The sequence below is a fragment of the Engystomops pustulosus genome, chromosome 7 (assembly GCF_040894005.1).
Source record: "Engystomops pustulosus chromosome 7, aEngPut4.maternal, whole genome shotgun sequence".
Taxonomy (NCBI): Eukaryota; Metazoa; Chordata; class Amphibia; order Anura; family Leptodactylidae; genus Engystomops; species Engystomops pustulosus.
This window is the reverse complement of record NC_092417.1, coordinates 184,042,976-184,067,629: the sequence shown is the minus strand read 5'-3', so window position 1 is coordinate 184,067,629 and position 24,654 is coordinate 184,042,976. Positions and strand designations below refer to the sequence as shown.

The window sequence follows — 24,654 nt, the reverse complement described above, 5'->3', positions numbered from 1 at the left end:
ACTTAGCCGTCTCCTACCAGAAGATAGCGTCATTTTTGGGTGGGGGCGGGGGCGCGGATCCATTATTAATGATGGGAGACTCTTGCCTTTACTTTTCATTAACATTTCAAGTTTTTTTTTTTTTTGGTCTTTTTTTTTTCTCAATGACATCAATGTAAATGAGACGTCAGGGGCCCAAATGACCGGCACATTTTGTGAATGGAATACTCAGTGAGCGGGGTGACGTCATTGGATGGCTGGGGGCCCCTGCCCTGCTGGGGATTGGCGGTTGGGAGCCCGGGGTGGAGCCTCTTGGCTGACGCCCACATTGGGGCAGCCGGGAGCTGGGTATATAAGGCGAGCCGCCCCCATTGGAGAGCAGTCAGAGTTTGGGAGAAGTGTTGGTGATCTGCCCCTCTAGGACACAGGTGAGTGGGTGCTGGCTGTAGGGTGCTGGCTGTAGGGGCTGGCTGGGGCTTGTAGTGCCTGCGGCGGCTGTCATTACTCTCCTGATGCTGATGGCTTTCCTGGCCGCCCGCCAACGCTTCTCCTTTCCATCTCTGTAGGAAGGACATGATGGTTGTGCTGAAGATCTCGTCTCTCGTGGCCGTCCTGGGGCTGCTGGTGTGCCAGATGTACAGCGCGCAGGCCACTCCCGTCAGGTAAGGTGTCTGTCAGTCAGCACGGCGCTGTGCACACCTGCAGAGCCTCGCTCACCACCTGCCTCTCTCTCCATGAAGACTGGGGATGGAGTCATTACCCGAGCGGCTGAGAGTCAGTGACTACGAGGCCAGGAGGTTACTCAGCGCACTGGTCAAAGAATTTGTAAAGATGACAGCGGAGGAGATGGAGCAGGCGAGCGACGGGAACAGGTAAGAGCGTCCGCACCCGGGGCACGACAGGACTGGGGGGATGCACAGCACTGAGTACATGATAGAACTAGGGTGACAGAGCACAGCACCGAGCACATGACATAACTGCTGTGATGCACAGCACCGAGCACATGACACAGTAGGTGACAGAGCACAGCACCGAGTGTATAGCACATAGTAGATGACATAGCTAGTGTGAGGCACAGCACCGAGTACATGGCACAGCACTGAGTACATGATAGAGTAGATGATATCGCTAGTGTGATGCACAGCACCGAGTAGATGACATAGCACAGCACCGAGTGTAATGCACAGTGCAGAGTAGACAGCATGAAGCACATGATCTGAAGCACAGCACAAAGTAGATGAAATGTAGGATGAGATGCGCAGTACACAGCATCTCGGGTCTGATGTACAGCACTGAGTGCATTGCTTCACTTGACCTCAGTCTTGGCAGGTAATGCACAGCACAAAGCACATTACTGACTATATCATCTCATCTGGTGCACACCATTATACATAAACAGAGTGGATATACAGCACAGAGCACACCTATGTATCCTATGCTATGTATAGGGGGCAGTACAGCACAGAGCACACCTATGTATCCTATGCTATGTATAGGGGGCAGTACAGCACAGAGCACACCTATGTATCCTATGCTATGTATAGGGGGCAGTACAGCACAGAGCACACCTATGTATCCTATGTTATGTATGGGGCAGTACAGTACAGAGCACACCTATGTATCCTATGTTATGTATGGGGGGCAGTACAGTACAGAGCACACCTATGTATCCTATGCTATGTATAGGGGGCAGTACAGTACAGAGCACACCTATGTATCCTATGTTATGTATGGGGGGCAGTACAGCACAGAGCACACCTATGTATCCTATGTTATGTATGGGGCAGTACAGTACAGAGAACACCTATGTATCCTATGCTATGTAAAGGAGGCAGTACAGTACAGAGCACACCTATGTATCCTATGCTATGTATAGGGGCAGTACAGCACAGATCACACCTATGTATCCTATGCTATGTATAGGGGACAGTACAGCACAGAGCACACCTATGTATCCTATGTTATGTATAGGGGGCAGTACAGTACAGAGCACACCTATGTATCCTATGTTATGTATGGGGGGCAGTACAGTACAGAGCACACCTATGTATCCTATGCTATGTATAGGGGGCAGTACAGTACAGAGCACACCTATGTATCCTATGTTATGTATGGGGGGCAGTACAGCACAGAGCACACCTATGTATCCTATGTTATGTATGGGGCAGTACAGTACAGAGCACACCTATGTATCCTATGTTATGTATAGGGGGCAGTACAGCACAGAGCACACCTATGTATCCTATGCTATGTAAAGGAGGCAGTACAGTACAGAGCACACCTATGTATCCTATGCTATGTATAGGGGCAGTACAGCACAGATCACACCTATGTATCCTATGCTATGTATAGGGGACAGTACAGCACAGAGCACACCTATGTATCCTATGTTATGTATATGGGGCAGTACAGTACAGAGCACATCTATGTATCCTATGTTATGTATAGGGGGCAGTACAGCACAGAGCACACCTATGTATCCTATATTATGTATAGGGGCAGTGCAGCACAGAGCACACCTATGTATCCTATGTTATGTATAGGGGGCAGTACAGCACAGAGCACACCTATGTATCCTATATTATGTATAGGGGCAGTGCAGCACAGAGCACACCTATGTATCCTATGTTATGTATAGGGGGCAGTACAGCACAGAGCACACCTATGTATCTTGTGTCATGTATATGGGGCAGTACAGCACAGAGCACATCTATGTATCCTATGTTATGAATAGGGGGCAGTACAGCACAGAGCACACCTATGTATCCTATGCTATGTATAGAGGACAGTACAGCACCAAGCACACCTATGTATCCTATGCTATGTATAGGGGGAAGTACAGTACAGAACACACCTATGTATCCTATGCTATGTATAGGGGGCAGTACAGTACAGAGCACACCTATGTATCCTATGTTATGTATGGGGGGCAGTACAGCACAGAGCACACCTATGTATCCTATGTTATGTATGGGGCAGTACAGTACAGAGCACACCTATGTATCCTATGTTATGTATGGGGGGCAGTACAGCACAGAGCACACCTATGTATCCTATGCTATGTAAAGGAGGCAGTACAGTACAGAGCACACCTATGTATCCTATGCTATGTACAGGGGAAAGTACAGCACAGAGCACACCTATGTATCCTATGCTATGTACAGGGGAAAGTACAGCACAGAGCACACCTACGTATCCTATATTATGTATAGGGGCAGTGCAGCACAGAGCACACCTATGCATCCTGTGTCAGGTAAATGGGGAAGTACAGCACAGAGCACACCTATGTAACCTATATTATGTATAGGGGCAGTGCAGCACAGAGCACTTATATGTATACTATGTAATGTATGGGGCAGTACAGCACAGAGCACACCTATGTATCCTATGTTATGTATAGGGGGCAGTACAGCACAGAGCACACCTATGTATCTTGTGTCATGTATATGGGGCAGTACAGCACAGAGCACATCTATGTATCCTATGTTATGTATAGGGGGCAGTACAGCACAGAGCACACCTATGTAACCTATATTATGTATATGGGGCAGTACAGCACAGAGCACACCTATGTATCCTATGCTATGTACAGGGGACAGTACAGCACAGAGCACACCTACGTATCCTATATTATGTATAGGGGCAGTGCAGCACAGAGCACTTATATGTATACTATGTAATGTATGGGGCAGTACAGCACAGAGCACACCTATGTATCCTATGTTATGTATAGGGGGCAGTACAGCACAGAGCACACCTATGTATCTTGTGTCATGTATATGGGGCAGTACAGCACAGAGCACATCTATGTATCCTATGCTATGTATAGGGGGCAGTACAGCACAGAGCACACCTATGTATCCTATGCTATGTATAGAGGACAGTACAGCACCAAGCACACCTATGTATCCTATGCTATGTATAGGGGGAAGTACAGTACAGAACACACCTATGTGTCCTATGTTATATATATAGGGGGCAGTACAGCACAGAGCACACCTATGTATCCTATGTTATGTATAGGGGGCAGTACAGCACAGAGCACACCTATGTATCCTATGTTATGTATATGGGGCAGTACAGCACAGAGCACATCTATGTATCCTATGTTATGTATAGGGGGCAGTACAGCACAGAGCACATCTATGTATCCTATGTTATGTGTAGGGGGCAGTACAGCACAGAGCACACCTATGTATCCTATGTTATATATATAGGGGGCAGTACAGCACAGAGCACACCTATGTATCCTATGCTATGTATAGAGGACAGTACAGCACCAAGCACACCTATGTATCCTATGCTATGTATAGGGGGAAGTACAGTACAGAACACACCTATGTGTCCTATGTTATATATATAGGGGGCAGTACAGCACAGAGCACACCTATGTATCCTATGCTATGTATAGGGGGCAGTACAGCACAGAGCACACCTATGTGTCCTATGTTATATATAGGGGGCAGAACAGCACAGAGCACCACTATGTATCCTATGTAATGTATAGGAGGCAGTTCAGCACAGAGCACATCTATGTATCCTATGTTATGTATAGGAGGCAGTACAGCACAGAGCACACCTATGTATTCTATGCTATGTATAGGGGGCAGTACAGCACAGAGCACACCTATGTATTCTATGCTATGTATAGGGGGCAGTACAGCACAGAGCACAACTATGTATCCTATGCTATGTATAGGGGCAGTACAGAACAGAGCACACCTATGTATCCTATGTTATGTATAGGGGTAGTACAGCACAAAGCACACCTATGTATCCTATGCTATGTATAGAGGCAGAACAGCACAGAGCACACCTATGTACCCTATACTATATATAGGGGGGAGTACAGCACCGAGCACACCTATGTATTCTATGCTATGTATATGGGGCAGAACAGTACTGAGCACACCTATGTACCCTATACTATATATAGGGGACTGTACAGCACAGAGCACACCTATGTATCCTATGTTATGTATATGGGGCAGTACAGCACAGAACACACCTATGTATCCTATGTCCTGTCTGGGGCAATACAGCACAGAGCACACCTATGTATCCTATGCTATGTATAGGGGGCAGTACAGCACAGATCACACCGATGTATCCTATGCTATGTATAGGGGGCAGTACAGCACAGAGCACACCTATGCATCCTATGTTGTGTATAGGGGGCAGTACAGCACAGAGCACACCTATGTATCCTATGTTATGTATAGGGGCAGTACAGCACAGAGCACACCTATGTATCCTATGCTATGTACAGGGGAAAGTACAGCACAGAGCACATCTATGTATCCTTTACTATGTATAGGGGACAGTACAGCACAGATCACACCTATGTATCCTATGTTATGTATAGGGGGCAGTACAGCACAGAGCACTTAAATGTATCCTATGCTATGTACATGGGGCAGTACAGCACAGAGCACATCTATGTATCCTATGTTATGTATAGGGGGCAGTACAGCACAGAGCACACCGATGTATCCTATGTTATGTATAGGGGGCAGTACAGCACAGAGCACACCTATGTATCCTATGCTATGTATAGGGGGCAGTACAGCACCAAGCACACCTATGTATCCTATGTTATGTATGGGGCAGTAAAGCACAGATCACACCTATGTATCCTATGTTATGTATAGGGGGCAGTACAGCACAGAGCACTTATATGTATCCTATGTTATGTATGGGGCAGTACAGCACAGAGCACACCTATGTATCCTATGTTATGTATAGGGGGCAGTACAGCACAGAGCACACCTATGTATCCTATGCTATGTATAGGGGGCAGTACAGCACAGAACACACCTATGTATCCTATGTCATGTCTGGGGCAATACAGCACATAGCACACCTATGTATCCTATGCTATGTATAGGGGAAAGTACAGCACAGAGCACCACTATGTATCCTATGCCATGTTTAGGGGGCAGTACAGCACAGAGCACACCTATGTATCCTATGCTATGTACAGGGGAAAGTACAGCACAGAGCACAACTATGTATCCTATGCTATGTACATGGGGCAGTACAGCACAGAGCACACCTATGTATCCTATGCTATGTACATGGGGCAGTACAGCACAGAGCACTTATATGTATCCTATGCTATGTATAGGGGACAGTACAGCACAGATCACACCTATGTATCCTATGCTATGTACATGGGGCAGTACAGCACAGAGCACTTATATGTATCTTATGTTATGTATGGGGCAGTACAGCACAGAGCACTTATATGTATCCTATGTTATGTATGGGGCAGTACAGCACAGAGCACACCTATGTATCCTATTTTATGTATAGGGGGCAGTACAGCACAGAGCACACCTATGTATCCTATGCTATCTATAGGGGGCAGTACAGCACAGAGCACATCTATGTATCCTATGCTATGTATAGGGGGCAGTACAGCACAGATCACACCTATGTATCCTATGCTATGTATAGGGGAAAGTACAGCACAGAGCACCACTATGTATCCTATGCCATGTTTAGGGGGCAGTACAGCACAGAGCACACCTATGTATCCTATGCTATGTACATGGGGCAGTACAGCACAGAGCACTTATATGTATTCTATGTTATGTACATGGGGCAGTACAGTACAGAGCACACCTATGTATCCTATGTTATGTATGGGGCAGTACAGCACAGAGCACATCTATGTATCCTATGCCATGTTTAGGGGGCAGTACAGCACAGAGCACACCTATGTATCCTATGCTATGTATATGGGGCAGTACAGAACAGAGCACATCTATGTATCCTATGCTATGTATAGGGGGCAGTACAGCACAGAGCACACCTATGTATCCTATGCTATGTATAGGGGCAGTACAGCACAGAGCACACCTATGTATTCTATGTTGTGTATATGGGGCAGTACAGCACAGAGCACACCTATGTATCCTATGTTATGTATAGGGGGCAGTACAGCACAGAGCACACCTATGTATCCTATGCTATGTATATGGGGCAGTACAGCACAGAGCACACCTATGTATCCTATGTTATGTATAGGGGGCAGTACAGCACAGAGCACACCTATGTATCCTATGCTATGTATAGGGGGCAGTACAGCACAGAGCACACCTATGTATCCTATGCTATGTATATGGGGCAGTACAGCACAGAGCACACCTATGTATCCTATGCTATGTACATGGGGCAGTACAGCACAGAGCACACCTATGTATCCTATGCTATGTATAGGGGGCAGTACAGCACAGAGCACACCTATGTATCCTATGCTATGTATAGGGGGCAGTACAGCACAGAGCACACCTATGTATCCTATGCTATGTATAGGGGGCAGTACAGCACAGAGCACACCTATGTATCCTATGCTATGTATAGGGGGCAGTACAGCACAGAGCACACCTATGTATCCTATGCTATGTATAGGGGGCAGTACAGCACAGAGCACACCTATGTATCCTATGCTATGTATAGGGGGCAGTACAGCACAGAGCACACCTATGTATCCTATGCTATGTATAGGGGGCAGTACAGCACAGAGCACACCTATGTATCCTATGCTATGTATAGGGGGCAGTACAGCACAGAGCACACCTATGTATCCTGTGATGTGACTGTATCACACAGAGCAGGGTAACTGTGTAGAGCGCTGTGTATGTGGCCCTGTGTCCTGACATCTGTGATTAACCCTCTCCCGCCTCCTGGTCTCAGACGTTAAGGCCGCGTTCACACGGTGCATTACCGCAGCTGAGAAGGGATGTGGCTGATTACATAATTGTTGATATTTATTTTGTAAATATTAAGGCAACCAAAACACAAGGTGTGACCGCGCCCACTGCTGGGATCCCGGCTCCTGGGCACGGGGCTTCCCTTCCTGCAGGGTCATTACTGGATATTAGATCACAATCTAAACTGGAGAAAATCCTGAAGTGTGAAAAGCCCCTGGGAAGGGAAGGTTCAGTAATTGCCCTGCAGGACGAGATCCCCGGGCAGGATATATGAGGTACGGTACATGAGGGGAGGTCTGGGGGTGCCCTCTGTCCTGCATGACCCCCCATTACTACAGGCGGGGAGTGACGGCCGCTGTGTCTGCAGTCAGAGGATTAATAATATAATTGCCGATGACATCATCCCCCGAGCGGAGGGATCAATAGCAGCGCATGGACTGCATTGTAATAACTACAGCATGATCTCAGCATGCCTGCACTCAGCCCCACTCACACTCAGCCCCTACTCACACTCAGCACTGAGCCCCACTCACAGCATGCCTGCACTCAGCCCCACTCACACTCAGCATGCCTGCACTCAGCCCCACTCACACTCAGCATGCCTGCACTCAGCCCACTCACACTCAGCACTCAGCCCACTCACACTCAGCCCCACTCACACTCAGCACTGAGCCCCACTCACACTCAGCACTGAGCCCCACTCACACTCAGCACTGAGCCCCACTCACACTCAGCACTGAGCCCCACTCACACTCAGCACTGAGCCCCACTCACACTCAGCATGCCTGCACTCAGCCCACTCACACTCAGCATGCCTGCACTCAGCCCACTCACACTCAGCATGCCTGCACTCAGCCTACTCACACTCAGTATGCCTGCACTCAGCCCCACTCACACTCAGCATGCCTGCACTCAGCCCCACTCACACTCAGCATGCCTGCACTCAGCCCACTCACACTCAGCACTCAGCCCACTCACACTCAGCCCCACTCACACTCAGCACTGAGCCCCACTCACACTCAGCACTGAGCCCCACTCACACTCAGCACTGAGCCCCACTCACACTCAGCACTGAGCCCCACTCACACTCAGCACTGAGCCCCACTCACACTCAGCATGCCTGCACTCAGCCCACTCACACTCAGCATGCCTGCACTCAGCCCACTCACACTCAGCATGCCTGCACTCAGCCTACTCACACTCAGTATGCCTGCACTCAGCCCCACTCACACTCAGCATGCCTGCACTCAGCCCACTCACACTCAGCATGCCTGCACTCAGCCTACTCACACTCAGTATGCCTGCACTCAGCCCCACTCACACTCAGCATGCCTGCACTCAGCCCCACTCACACTCAGCATGCCTGCACTCAGCCCCACTCACACTCAGCATGCCTGCACTCAGCCCACTCACACTCAGCATGCCTGCACTCAGCCCACTCACACTCAGTATGCCTGCACTCAGCCCACTCACACTCAGTATGCCTGCACTCAGCCCCACTCACACTCAGTATGCCTGCACTCAGCCCCACTCACACTCAGTATGCCTGCACTCAGCCCCACTCACACTCAGTATGCCTGCACTCAGCCCACTCACACTCAGTATGCCTGCACTCAGCCCACTCACACTCAGTATGCCTGCACTCAGCCCACTCACACTCAGCATGCCTGCACTCAGCCCACTCACACTCAGCATGCCTGCACTCAGCCCACTCACACTCAGCATGCCTGCACTCAGCCCACTCACACTCAGCATGCCTGCACTCAGCCCACTCACACTCAGCATGCCTGCACTCAGCCCACTCACACTCAGCATGCCTGCACTCAGCCCACTCACACTCAGCATGCCTGCACTCAGCCCACTCACACTCAGCATGCCTGCACTCAGCCCACTCACACTCAGCATGCCTGCACTCAGCCCACTCACACTCAGCATGCCTGCACTCAGCCCACTCACACTCAGCATGCCTGCACTCAGCCCACTCACACTCAGCATGCCTGCACTCAGCCCACTCACACTCAGTATGCCTGCACTCAGCCCACTCACACTCAGTATGCCTGCACTCAGCCCACTCACACTCAGCATGCCTGCACTCAGCCCACTCACACTCAGTATGCCTGCACTCAGCCCACTCACACTCAGCATGCCTGCACTCAGCCCACTCACACTCAGTATGCCTGCACTCAGCCCACTCACACTCAGTATGCCTGCACTCAGCCCACTCACACTCAGTATGCCTGCACTCAGCCCACTCACACTCAGTATGCCTGCACTCAGCCCACTCACACTCAGCATGCCTGCACTCAGCCCACTCACACTCAGTATGCCTGCACACAGCACTGAGCCCCATTCACACACAGCATGCCCTCACCCACTACTGCAGCTAGGACTGATCCTCACTGGCACTCAGCAAATCCTGCACCCCCTCCTGCAGCTAGGACTGATCCTCACTCACACTCAGCATGCCTGCACTCAGCACTGAGCCCCACTCACACTCAGCATGCCCTCACCCACTACTGCAGCTAGGACTGATCCTCACTGGCACTCAGCAAATCCTGCACCCCCTCCTGCAGCTAGGACTGATCCTCACTCACACTCTGCATGCCTGCACCGTCTCCTGCAGCTAGGACTGATCCTCACTGGCACTCAGCAAATCCTGCACCCCCTCCTTCAACTAGGACTGATGCTCACTCACACTCTGCATGCCTGCACCTCCTCCTGCAGCTAGGACTGATCCTCACTCACACTCTGCATGCTTGCACCCCCTCCTGCAGCTAGGACTGATCCTCACTCACACTCTGCATGCTTGCACCCCCTCCTGCAGCTAGGACTGATCCTCACTCACACTCTGCATGCCTGCACCTCCTCCTGCAGCTAGGACTGATCCTCACTCACACTCTGCATGCTTGCACCCCCTCCTGCAGCTAGGACTGATCCTCACTCACACTCTGCATGCTTGCACCGCCTCCTGCAGCTAGGACTGATCCTCACTCACACTCTGCATGCCTGCACCGCCTCCTGCAGCTAGGACTGATCCTCACTCACACTCTGCATGCCTGCACCGCCTCCTGCAGCTAGGACTGATCCTCACTCACACTCTGCATGCTTGCACCCCCTCCTGCAGCTAGGACTGATCCTCACTCACACTCTGCATGCCTGCACCGCCTCCTGCAGCTAGGACTGATCTGCACTTGCACTCAGCATGGGAATGCAGTGGCTCTGCCTCTGGTTAGTGGCATAAAATGTGAATGTGGAAACAAGCTGCATGAGGGTGCATGTGTCTTTTGATGACTTTATTTTGGCTGTTTCTTTGGCATGTCTCTTTTTTTTTTTTCCTCCTTGCAGCTTGGATAGACCCGTGTCCAAACGTTGCTCGGGTCTGAGTACTTGCACGCTGTGGAAACTCTCTGATGATATGCACAAATTAAACGCTTACCCTGGCACTGACGTGGGCCCTGGCACGCCTGGCAAGAAGAGAAGCGCCCTGGCCGCCATGGACAATGAACATTACACTAACTATGGCGAGCAGTATGACCTTAGTAACTAGACGCTGCATGCGGAGCCGTGTGCACGGAACAGGGCATGACCAGCCTCTCCTATAGATAGGACCGGGAGCCCCCACCCCACAGGCTCACGCTCTACTCTCAGATTAGTCGCCCTCAGAAAAAAAAAAACTAAGCGTCTTGTCCCTTTCATTGCTGCTTCTGTACAATAAAACCCTCTCACCCGCGCGTCACGCACTCAATTAATAAACCTATTTTTCTACAAGGAGAAGTATGGTGGTTAGTAGTGATTCTTCTGATAGAGGGGGGGGGTAGCGGGTGCTGGTGGGGCGCGATGGGTCACAGGTGCAGAGCTCAGGGCTGAGGGTGTCAGGAGGTAGGAAGAGTTAAAGGCGACTGTGCTGGACACAATGCAGGTAAGAGAACTTCCATTCTTGATACATTGTTGCAGTTATAAACAGAATGCAGGAGGTTGTGGATACAATGTAACAGTTGTTGTGTTTTAGATCTCATCCTGCAGAGAGGTGATTGTTTTTTTTTTTTAAAGGAGTTTTGGGATTTTCTATTTTGTGTAACCATTTCTGTTTTGCTTCAAAAATTTGTTTGTGTACAGGCGCTTCTATCATGGTGTGTGTGTGTGTGTGTGTGTACAGGCGCTTGTATCGTGGTGTGTGTGTGTGTGTGTGTACAGGCGCTTGTATCGTGGTGTGTGTGTGTGTGTGTGTGTACAGGCGCTTGTATCGTGGTGTGTGTGTGTGTGTGTGTACAGGCGCTTGTATCGTGGTGTGTGTGTGTGTACAGGCGCTTGTATCGTGGTGTGTGTGTGTGTGTGTGTGTGTACAGGCGCTTGTATCGTGGTGTGTGTGTGTGTGTGTGTACAGGCGCTTGTATCGTGGTGTGTGTGTGTGTGTGTGTACAGGCGCTTGTATCGTGGTGTGTGTGTGTGTGTGTACAGGCGCTTGTATCGTGGTGTGTGTGTGTGTGTGTACAGGCGCTTGTATCGTGGTGTGTGTGTGTACAGGCGCTTGTATCGTGGTGTGTGTGTGTGTACAGGCGCTTGTATCGTGGTGTGTGTGTGTGTGTGTACAGGCGCTTGTATCGTGGTGTGTGTGTGTGTGTGTACAGGCGCTTGTATCGTGGTGTGTGTGTGTGTGTGTACAGGCGCTTGTATCGTGGTGTGTGTGTGTGTACAGGCGCTTGTATCGTGGTGTGTGTGTGTGTGTACAGGCGCTTGTATCGTGGTGTGTGTGTGTGTACAGGCGCTTGTATCGTGGTGTGTGTGTGTGTGTGTACAGGCGCTTGTATTGTGGTGTGTGTGTGTGTGTGTACAGGCGCTTGTATCGTGGTGTGTGTGTGTGTGTACAGGCGCTTGTATCGTGGTGTGTGTGTGTGTACAGGCGCTTGTATCGTGGTGTGTGTGTGTGTGTACAGGCGCTTGTATCGTGGTGTGTGTGTGTGTGTACAGGCGCTTGTATCGTGGTGTGTGTGTGTGTACAGGCGCTTGTATCGTGGTGTGTGTGTGTGTGTACAGGCGCTTGTATCGTGGTGTGTGTGTGTGTGTACAGGCGCTTGTATCGTGGTGTGTGTGTGTGTACAGGCGCTTGTATCGTGGTGTGTGTGTGTGTACAGGCGCTTGTATCGTGGTGTGTGTGTGTGTGTACAGGCGCTTGTATCGTGGTGTGTGTGTGTGTACAGGCGCTTGTATCGTGGTGTGTGTGTGTGTGTGTACAGGCGCTTGTATTGTGGTGTGTGTGTGTGTGTGTACAGGCGCTTGTATCGTGGTGTGTGTGTGTGTGTACAGGCGCTTGTATCGTGGTGTGTGTGTGTGTACAGGCGCTTGTATCGTGGTGTGTGTGTGTGTGTACAGGCGCTTGTATCGTGGTGTGTGTGTGTGTGTACAGGCGCTTGTATCGTGGTGTGTGTGTGTGTACAGGCGCTTGTATCGTGGTGTGTGTGTGTGTGTACAGGCGCTTGTATCGTGGTGTGTGTGTGTGTGTACAGGCGCTTGTATCGTGGTGTGTGTGTGTGTGTGTGTGTGTACAGGCGCTTGTATCGTGGTGTGTGTGTGTGTGTACAGGCGCTTGTATCGTGGTGTGTGTGTGTGTGTACAGGCGCTTGTATCGTGGTGTGTGTGTGTGTGTACAGGCGCTTGTATCGTGGTGTGTGTGTGTGTGTACAGGCGCTTGTATCGTGGTGTGTGTGTGTGTGTACAGGCGCTTGTATCGTGGTGTGTGTGTGTGTACAGGCGCTTGTATCGTGGTGTGTGTGTGTGTGTACAGGCGCTTGTATCGTGGTGTGTGTGTGTGTGTACAGGCGCTTGTATCGTGGTGTGTGTGTGTGTGTACAGGCGCTTGTATCGTGGTGTGTGTGTGTGTGTACAGGCGCTTGTATCGTGGTGTGTGTGTGTGTGTGTGTGTACAGGCGCTTGTATCGTGGTGTGTGTGTGTGTACAGGCGCTTGTATCGTGGTGTGTGTGTGTGTACAGGCGCTTGTATCGTGGTGTGTGCGTGTGTGTGTGTACAGGCGCTTGTATCGTGGTGTGTGTACAGGCGCTTGTATCTTGGTGTGTGTGTGTGTGTGTACACAGGCGCTTGTTCCGTGGTACTTTGGAGAATCTGTGCAGTGTTTGTCTCATTGTCTGTATCCGGGGAGACAATCCCAAGGTTTCCTATTCCGGCCCATATGATACATATTCAGGATTCCTGATGATTTGGTGAGGAATATCATATTTTGGTCATTTTAGTACATTTTATTTACAATTGTTTCTTAGTCTCTTTCAATGTATTAGAAGTGAAGCTTTAAGATCTGGAATTTGGGCAGGTGTGTGTGGTGGGAGGGGTCGGGAGCCTTGTGGAACTACAAGTCCCAGCCAGTCTTCTGGATGTTGTAGATGTCCGGCTCGGATCTTCTCTTTATGTCGCTGACACTTGTCTCTACTTGAACCCAGCAGCCATGTGACAGCGCAGAAGAGAACGTGCAAAACCTCCACCTGCGCCACCCAGCGCCTGGCGGACCTCCTCAGCAAGTCAGGGGGGGTGGTGAGCGCTGACTTTGTGCCCACCGATGTCGGCTCTAATTCGTTTGGCAGGAGAAGACGAAGCCTCCACGTCTAAACTCAGCAGTGACATCAGGAATATGGTAATTGTCTGACTGCCTGCATCCTGGCACCCGTCCTAGCACCCTCACCACCCGTCTCCTGCCGCAGCCAAAGAAAATCACCACTGCATGCAAAAGCTGATTACAATATCCAATCATAGAGTCTAATATAGGATAAGGATCTCCAATCATATGATGTCATCTGAGATTATAATATAATAAACTAATATAATAACACAAGTCCCTATAGTATGATGTAATAGAATGCGCTGATATAAGATGTAACGTGCAGCGTAATACCATAGTGTATAATACAATGTATCACATAATATAAGATGTAACGTGCAGCGTAATACCATAGTGTATAATACAATGTATATCACATAATATAACATGTAACGTGCAGCGTAATACCATAGTGTATAATACAATGTAACACATAATATAACATGTAACGTGCAGCGTAATACCATAGTGTATAATACAATGTATCACATAATATAACATGTAACGTGCAGCGTAATACCATAGTGTATAATACATTGTATATCACATAATATAAGATGTAACGTGCAGCGTAATACATTGTATCACATAATATAAGATGTAACGTGCAGCGTAATACCATAGTGTATAATACATTGTATATCACATAATATAAGATGTAACGTGCAGCGTAATACCATAGTGTATAATACAATGTAACACATAATATAACATGTAACGTGCAGCGTAATACCATAGTGTATAATACAATGTATCACATAATATAAGATGTAACGTGCAGCGTAATACCATAGTGTATAATACATTGTATATCACATAATATAAGATGTAACGTGCAGCGTAATACATTGTATCACATAATATAAGATGTAACGTGCAGCGTAATACCATAGTGTATAATACATTGTATATCACATAATATAAGATGTAACGTGCAGCGTAATACCATAGTGTATAATACATTGTATATCACATAATATAAGATGTAACGTGCAGCGTAATACCATAGTGTATAATACATTGTATCACATAATATAAGATGTAACGTGCAGCGTAATACCATAGTGTATAATACATTGTATATCACATAATATAAGATGTAACGTGCAGCGTAATACATTGTATCACATAATATAAGATGTAACGTGCAGCGTAATACCATAGTGTATAATACATTGTATATCACATAATATAAGATGTAACGTGCAGCGTAATACCATAGTGTATAATACATTGTATCACATAATATAAGATGTAACGTGCAGCGTAATACCATAGTGTATAATACATTGTATATCACATAATATAAGATGTAACGTGCAGCGTAATACATTGTATCACATAATATAAGATGTAACGTGCAGCGTAATACCATAGTGTATAATACATTGTATCACATAATATAAGATGTAACGTGCAGCGTAATACCATAGTGTATAATATATTATGTGATATACAATGTAAGATGTAACGTGCAGCGTAATACCATAGTGTATAATACATTGTATATCACATAATATAAGATGTAACGTGCAGCGTAATACCATAGTGTATAATACAATGTATCACATAATATAAGATGTAACGTGCAGCGTAATACCATAGTGTATAATATATTATGTGATATACAATGTAAGATGTAACGTGCAGCGTAATACCATAGTGTATAATACATTGTATATCACATAATATAAGATGTAACGTGCAGCGTAATACCATAGTGTATAATACATTGTATATCACATAATATAAGATGTAACGTGCAGCGTAATACCATAGTGTATAATACATTGTATATCACATAATATAAGATGTAACGTGCAGCGTAATACCATAGTGTATAATACAATGTAACACATAATATAAGATGTAACGTGCAGCGTAATACCATAGTGTATAATACAATGTAACACATAATATAACATGTAACGTGCAGCGTAATACCATAGTGTATAATACAATGTAACACATAATATAACATGTAACGTGCAGCGTAATACCATAGTGTATAATACAATGTAACACATAATATAACATGTAACGTGCAGCGTAATACCATAGTGTATAATACATTGTATATCACATAATATAAGATGTAACATGCAGCGTAATACCATAGTGTATAATACAATGTAACACATAATATAACATGTAACGTGCAGCGTAATACCATAGTGTATAATACAATGTAACACGTAATATCACATAATATAAGATTCCAGGGATAAAACCACCATTACATCTCATCTTCTGCTTTTCATACCAAATCCGGATTTTATTACATTTCTTGTTGTACAATGAGGGGCAGAGGCGCGGGGCGAGGAGGATTGGGAATGTAGAATTCTTCTAATGACGCTCCGGGGATGTACGAGGAAATCTCTGTATATAATGTTCTATCATCTGCAGATCACAGGAGACGTAGTCATCTGGAGGGGGGAGGGGGTCCGGTGGAGTCTAGTCAGCCCAGACTCTGGACCAGAACCTTGATATTGCAGGATGAGCCAATACCTAGTTATACTAATACTCTCTATCCTAGTACTAGTCATATTCTATAATAATCTACCCTGACTCTAAGTACTGGTAATATTCTAGCATAATAATGATTACTACTAGCAATATCCTGGCCAAATAGTAACAATAATCTATCCTAATAATGACTACTAGCAATATCCTGGCCAAATAGTAATAATACTCTAACCTCATAATGACTACTGGTAATATCCTGGCCAAATAGTAATAATAATCTACCCTAATAATTACTACTAGCAATATCCTGGCCAAATAGTAATAATACTCTAACCTCATAATGACTACTAGTAATATCCTGGCCAAATAGTAACAATACTCTAACCTCATAATGACTACTAGTAATATCCTGGCCAAATAGTAATAATACTCTAACCTCATAATGACTACTAGTAATATCCTGGCCAAATAGTAATAATACTCTAACCTCATAATGACTACTAGTAATATCCTGGCCAAATAGTAATAATACTCTAACCTCATAATGACTACTAGTAATATCCTGGCCAAATAGTAATAATACTCTAACCTCATAATGACTACTAGTAATATCCTGGCCAAATAGTAACAATACTGTATCCTAATAATTACCACTTGCAATATCCTGGCCAAATGGTAATAATACTCTATCCTAATAATGACTACTAGCAATATCCTGGCCAAATGGTAATAATACTCTATCCTAATAATGACTACTAGCAATATCCTGGCCAAATAGTAACAATACTCTAACCTAATAATGACTACTAGCAATATCCTGGCCAAATGGTAATAATACTCTATCCTAATAATGACTACTCGCAATATCCTGGCCAAATAGTAACAATACTCTATCCTAATAATTACCACTTGCAATATCCTGGCCAAATGGTAATAATACTCTATCCTAATAATTACTACTCACAATATCCTGGCCAAATGGTAATAATACTCTATCCTAATAATTACTACTAGCAATATCCTGGCCAAATAGTAACAATACTCTAACCTAATAATGACTACTAGCAATATCCTGGCCAAATAGTAACAATACTCTATCCTAATAATGACTACTAGCAATATCCTGGCCAAATAGTAATAATACTCTAACCTCATAATGACTACTAGTAATATCCTGGCCAAATAGTAATAATACTCTAATCTCATAATGACTACTAGCAATATCCTGGCCAAATAGTAACAATACTCTATCCTAATAATTACTACTCGCAATATCCTGGCCAAATGGTAATAATACTCTATCCTAATAATTACTACTCGCAATATCCTGGCCAAATAGTAACAATACTCTAACCTAATAATGACTACTAGCAATATCCTGGCCAAATAGTAACAATACTCTATCCTAATAATGACTACTCGCAATATCCTGGCCAAATAGTAACAATACTCTAACCTAATAATGACTACTAGTAATATCCTGGCCAAATAGTAACAATACTCTATCCTAATAATTACCACTTGCAATATCCTGGCCAAATGGTAATAATACTCTATCCTAATAATTACTACTCACAATATCCTGGCCAAATGGTAATAATACTCTATCCTAATAATTACTACTAGTAATATCCTCGCCAAATAGTAACAATACTCTAACCTAATAATGACTACTAGCAATATCCTGGCCAAATAGTAACAATATTCTAACCTAATAATTACTACTCGCAATATCCTGGCCAAATAGTAACAATACTCTATCCTAATAATGACTACTAGCAATATCCTGGCCAAATAGTAACAATACTCTATCCTAATAATTACTACTCGCAATATCCTGGCCAAATGGTAATAATACTCTATCCTAATAATTACTACTAGCAATATCCTGGCCAAATAGTAACAATACTCTAACCTAATAATGACTACTAGCAATATCCTGGCCAAATAGTAACAATACTCTAACCTAATAATGACTACTAGTAATATCCTGGCCAAATAGTAACAATACTCTAACCTAATAATTACTACTCTCAATATCCTGGCCAAATGGTAATAATACTCTATCCTAATAATTACTACTCGCAATATCCTGGCCAAATGGTAATAATACTCTATCCTAATAATTACTACTCGCAATATCCTGGCCAAATGGTAATAATACTCTATCCTAATAATGACTACTAGCAATATCCTGGCCAAATAGTAACAATATTCTAACCTAATAATTACTACTCGCAATATCCTGGCCAAATGGTAATAATACTCTATCCTAATAATTACTACTAGCCATAACCAAACACCATAAGCAACACTGTAACCTAATAATAACTACTACAAGCTCTATGGTAACAAGGACTAATGATACTCCCCCCTAATAATTACACCTACTACACACAGTCTTTGCTCACTGAGTACTTGTAATACTCTGACCTGATAATAATTCCCATCATTACTCACTCCATGTACATCCAGCACTAACCTACCCTGACAAGTTACTATAACCTGATTCATACTAATAACAATGAGCAAATGCTAGTAATACTCTGACTACTACTCCACTAATCCATCCCAATAGGGGCTCTTTCACATTGGCGCTGTTATTCACGCCCCTGGATAACGCCTCACTAAGCCATTGACTTCTAGGGGTGTATTCACATTGGCTTGTGTTCTCACTGATCTGGAAAAAATGATGAAACATCTCCTATTTCACGAATGCGGATAACGTCAGGCAATGGATCCGTGGGTTTGTCAAAAAAACGGATGAAACATCCGTTTTTTTTCATTGATGAGGATGACAAACCAGGTGGGATGTTTCCAAACCAATGGTTACACTTGCAGATTTATTTACGGACACGGAGACAAAACGCAACATATGCGCAACTAAAGCTGAGCGCAAACGCGGATGTGAATGAGCCCCGACTAGTTGTACTACTAACCTGACCTCCTTGTAACCCGGATCCATAATAGTCATGTGATACATATAATATTATTTCACAATCCGGATCTTACAATATTTCTACAATTATTTCTTCTCTGATATTACTACGCACAATACTCATCATCCTAAAAATACCCCGAAAATAACACCAGTCTCCCATCTCCACAATAAGGAAGACTGAGAATGACGACTCTGTTACTAATCACTAATAATAACATTGTATCACATAAAGTAACTACAATCCTAATCAATGTCACAGTAACTTGTGATTGTCTCAGTGCAAGTAGTAATGACACCTACCTGACTGAGTATCACAGACCCAAATAATAAAGACTATGGAGGGAGAAGAAGAGACAAAAATCCTCTGCAGCGTCACAGCGAGATCCTCCCTCCCCTCTCACTACTTACCTTACATCATACACACTTACCTACCCCGATACCAGTCACATACACTGACCTACCCCGATACCAGTCACACACACTAACCTACCCCGATACCAGTCACACACACTAACCTACCCCGATACCAGTCACACACACTGACCTACCCCGATACCAGTCACACGAACTAACCTCCCCCTATACCAGTCACACGCACCGGCCTCCCCCGATACCAGTCACACGCACTAACCTACCCCGCTACCAGTCACACGCACTGACCTCCCCCGCTACCAGTCACACGCACTGACCTCCCCCGATACCAGTCCCACGCACTGACCTCCCTCGATACCAGTCCCACGCACTGACCTCCCCCGATACCAGTCCCACGCACTGACCTCCCCCGATACCAGTCCCACGCACTGACCTCCCCCGATACCAGTCACACGCACTGACCTCCCCCGATACCAGTCACACGCACTGACCTCCCTCGATACCAGTCCCACGCACTGACCTCCCCCGATACCAGTCCCACGCACTGACCTCCCCCGATACCAGTCACACGCACTGACCTCCCCCGATACCAGTCACACGCACTAACCTACCCCGATACCAGTCACACACACTGACCTACCCCGATACCAGTCACACGCACTGACCTCCCCCGATACCAGTCACACGCACTGACCTCCCCCGATACCAGTCACACGCACTGACCTCCCCCGATACCAGTCACACGCACTGACCTCCCCCGATACCAGTCACACGCACTGACCTCCCCCGATACCAGTCACACGCACTGACCTCCCCCGATACCAGTCACACGCACTGACCTCCCCCGATACCAGTCACACGCACTGACCTCCCCCGATACCAGTCACACGCACTGACCTCCCCCGATACCAGTCACACGCACTGACCTCCCCCGATACCAGTCACACGCACTGACCTCCCCCGATACCAGTCACACGCACTGACCTCCCCCGATACCAGTCACACGCACTGACCTCCCCCGATACCAGTCACACGCACTGACCTACCCCGATACCAGTCACACGCACTGACCTCCCCCGATACCAGTCACACGCACTGACCTCCCCCAATACCAGTCATGCATCCTGTAAGAGTAATCCAGATATAACCAGGCAGAAAGGAATTAAATAAATGCATCGGCCAACAACATAGACACAACCAAACCTTGTTGTATGCACAGAGATCTGGACCTTTGTGTATCTTTATTTTATACCCTTGTTAATATAGGGGAATGGGAAGAGCAGACCCCTCAGCTTAGGAAAGGAGTGAGTCAATGGCTCACTTACTGAGGATCAGCGTTCCTCCACCGAGGGTCTGCTCTTCCCGTTCAGTCTTCAGACCAGGGTTCAGGATCTCGCTGGGGCCTCCACATTGTTAGAGTAATCAAAATATAACCAGGCAGAAAGTAATTAATTAAATAAAGGTATTGGCCAATAACATAGACACAACCACTACTAGTCAGTGCTAGTAATGCAGACCAGTAACATCTACTGATCCCTCATCAATAACCTCCCCGCTACCAGTCACACGCACTGACCTCCCCCGATACCAGTCACACGCACTGACCTCCCCGCTACCAGTCACACGCACTGACCTACCCCGCTACCAGTCACACGCACTGACCTCCCCGCTACCAGTCACACACACTGACCTCCCCCGATACCAGTCACACACACTGACCTACCCCGCTACCAGTCACACACACTGACCTCCCCCGCTACCAGTCACACGCACTGACCTCCCCCGATACCAGTCACAAGCACTGACCTACCCCGCTACCAGTCACACGCACTGACCTCCCCCGATACCAGTCACACGCACTGACCTCCCCGCTACCAGTCACACGCACTGACCTACCCCGCTACCAGTCACACGCACTGACCTCCCCGCTACCAGTCACACACACTGACCTCCCCCGATACCAGTCACACACACTGACCTACCCCGCTACCAGTCACACACACTGACCTCCCCCGCTACCAGTCACACGCACTGACCTCCCCCGATACCAGTCACAAGCACTGACCTACCCCGCTACCAGTCACACGCACTGACCTACCCCGCTACCAGTCACACGCACTGACCTACCCCACTACCAGTCACACGCACTGACCTACCCCGCTACCAGTCACAGGCACTGACCTACCCCGCTACCAGTCACAGGCACTGACCTACCCCGCTACCAGTCACAGGCACTGACCTACCCCGCTACCAGTCACAGGCACTGACCTACCCCGCTACCAGTCACAGGCACTGACCTACCCCGCTACCATTCACACGCACTGACCTACCCCGCTACCAGTCACACGCACTGACCTACCCCGCTACCAGTCACACGCACTGACCTACCCCGCTACCAGTCACACGCACTGACCTACCCCGCTACCAGTCACACACACTAACCTACCCCGATACCAGTCACACACACTAACCTCCCCCGATACCAGTCACACGCACTAACCTACCCCGATACCAGTCATATACACTGACCTACCCCGAAACCAGTCACACACACTGACCTACCCCGATACCAGTCACACGCACTGACCTACCCCGCTACCAGTCACACGCACTGACCTACCCCGCTACCAGTCACACGCACTGACCTACGCCGCTACCAGTCACACGCACTGACCTACGCCGCTACCAGTCACACACACTGACCTACGCCGCTACCAGTCACACGCACTGACCTGCCCCGCTACCAGTCACACGCACTAACCTCCCCCGGTACCAGTCACACGCACTGACCTACCCCGCTACCAGTCACACACACTGACCTACGCCGCTACCAGTCACACGCACTGACCTACCCCGCTACCAGTCACACGCACTGACCTACCCCGCTACCAGTCACACGCACTGACCTACCCCGCTACCAGTCACACGCACTGACCTACCCCGCTACCAGTCACACGCACTGACCTACCCCGCTACCAGTCACACGCACTAACCTACCCCGCTACCAGTCACACGCACTGACCTACCCCGCTACCAGTCACACGCACTAACCTACCCCGCTACCAGTCATACATTTTAATACTCATCTCTCCTTATACTAGACATACATCCTGTAAGAGTAATCCAGATATAACCAGGCAGAAAAAAATTAAATAAATGCATCGGCCAATAACATAGACACAACCAAACCTTCTTGTATGCACGGAGATCTGGACCTTTGTGTATCTTTATTTTATACCCTTGTTAATATAGGGGAATGGGAAGAGCAGACCCCTCAGCTTAGGAAAGGAGTGAGTCAATGGCTCACTTACTGAGGATCAGCGTTCCTCCACCGAGGGTCTGCTCTTCCCGTTCAGTCTTCAGACCAGGGTTCAGGATCTTGCTGGGGCCTCCACATTGTTAGAGTAATCCAAATATAACCAGGCAGAAAGTAATTAATTAAATCCAGGTATCGGCCAATAATATAGACACAACCAGTACTAGTCAGTGCTAGTAATGCAGACCAGTTACATCCACTAATAACCCATCAGATCAGTTACATCTACTGCTCATCCATCAGACTAGTAACATCTACTGATCCATCATCACTAAGCTACGCTGAAACTAGTCATACACACTAACCTACCCCGATACCAGTCATACATCCTTGTACATCCTAATACTCATCTCCCCTGATACTAGTCGTACATCCTAATACTCATCTCCCCTGATACTAGTCGTACATCCTAATACCCTCTACCCTGATACTAGTGCTCTGCAGGGGCGGGTCTTGTCACCATGTGACACAGCCAGCGAATCATGTCACCCAGGGAGAGGTTAGCCCCTAAGGAGCATGTCAGAGCCAGTCCATGCGCCTGGATATCACATTTTAGAAATTTCAGTTTTTCTAACAATTCTTTGTTCTTGCCCTTAGATTGCCATGAAAATGAGGAGTCGACTTTCTTCCACCCCCTCCCCCATCACGAAGGCCACACAGAGCGTTCTGCATCAGAGGAGAACTCGCCCCTTTGGTTTTTCAGTTTTGCGTTTTCCGCCATTGCTCGCGCACTTCTGTTATTTATTGTATAGAGAGACAGAGACGTATTTATTACAACAGATGAGTCTATTCTTTTTATATCTTATATTTCCAAATAAAATCTGACGTCATCCATTGATTCGTTACATTGCGGCGTCCATAGGCCATTGGCGCTGCTTGTGGTGGGAGCGGGCAGGCCCCCGGGGGGCAGAGAGGTTACCCCCGGGGCAGGTGGGTGGAGTGATGGGGCGCCGTGCCTTGGACTCATCTGATTGTACAGAATGTAACGGATAAACATTGTATTATTGTGAATTTCAGCAAGATTAAAAACGTATTTTAGATACAGCGCCGGCTCTGCTTCTTTCTACAGCATCATCCACATCATACAAAAACCCAAACATGCAGGGATGTGTCTAATCCTAGCTAGAGTGATGGCCAATGGTGTCATTTGTAAAGGTTCTGGGGGAGGTCCACTGGGACAACACATGACAATAGTACAAACATGGGGTCCTGACCCAAACCAGAGATAGAGCAGAGGGATGGGGGATAGTGAGGACC

General features: G+C 47.0%; 1 protein-coding gene across 3 annotated transcripts; it reads left to right on the top strand.

The window, feature by feature from the left end:
• Positions 1 to 297: 297 nt before the first annotated feature.
• On the top strand, positions 298 to 24,419 carry CALCB (calcitonin related polypeptide beta). Of its 3 annotated transcripts, none has more exons than XM_072119178.1 (5): positions 298 to 407; positions 546 to 641; positions 720 to 851; positions 14,151 to 14,338; positions 23,995 to 24,419. In XM_072119178.1, exons 2-4 carry the CDS (start codon positions 553 to 555, stop codon positions 14,311 to 14,313), a joined length of 384 nt encoding a protein of 127 aa, XP_071975279.1. In that variant the 5' UTR covers positions 298 to 407; positions 546 to 552; the 3' UTR covers positions 14,314 to 14,338; positions 23,995 to 24,419. The 3 variants fall into 3 exon arrangements, with proteins under 3 accessions (XP_071975279.1, XP_071975278.1, XP_071975277.1); XM_072119177.1 differs by having other exon boundaries at positions 14,148 to 14,338; XM_072119176.1 differs by lacking the exons at positions 14,151 to 14,338; positions 23,995 to 24,419 and adding an exon at positions 11,043 to 11,437 and having other exon boundaries at positions 299 to 407.
• The last annotated feature ends 235 nt before the right edge of the window (positions 24,420 to 24,654 follow it).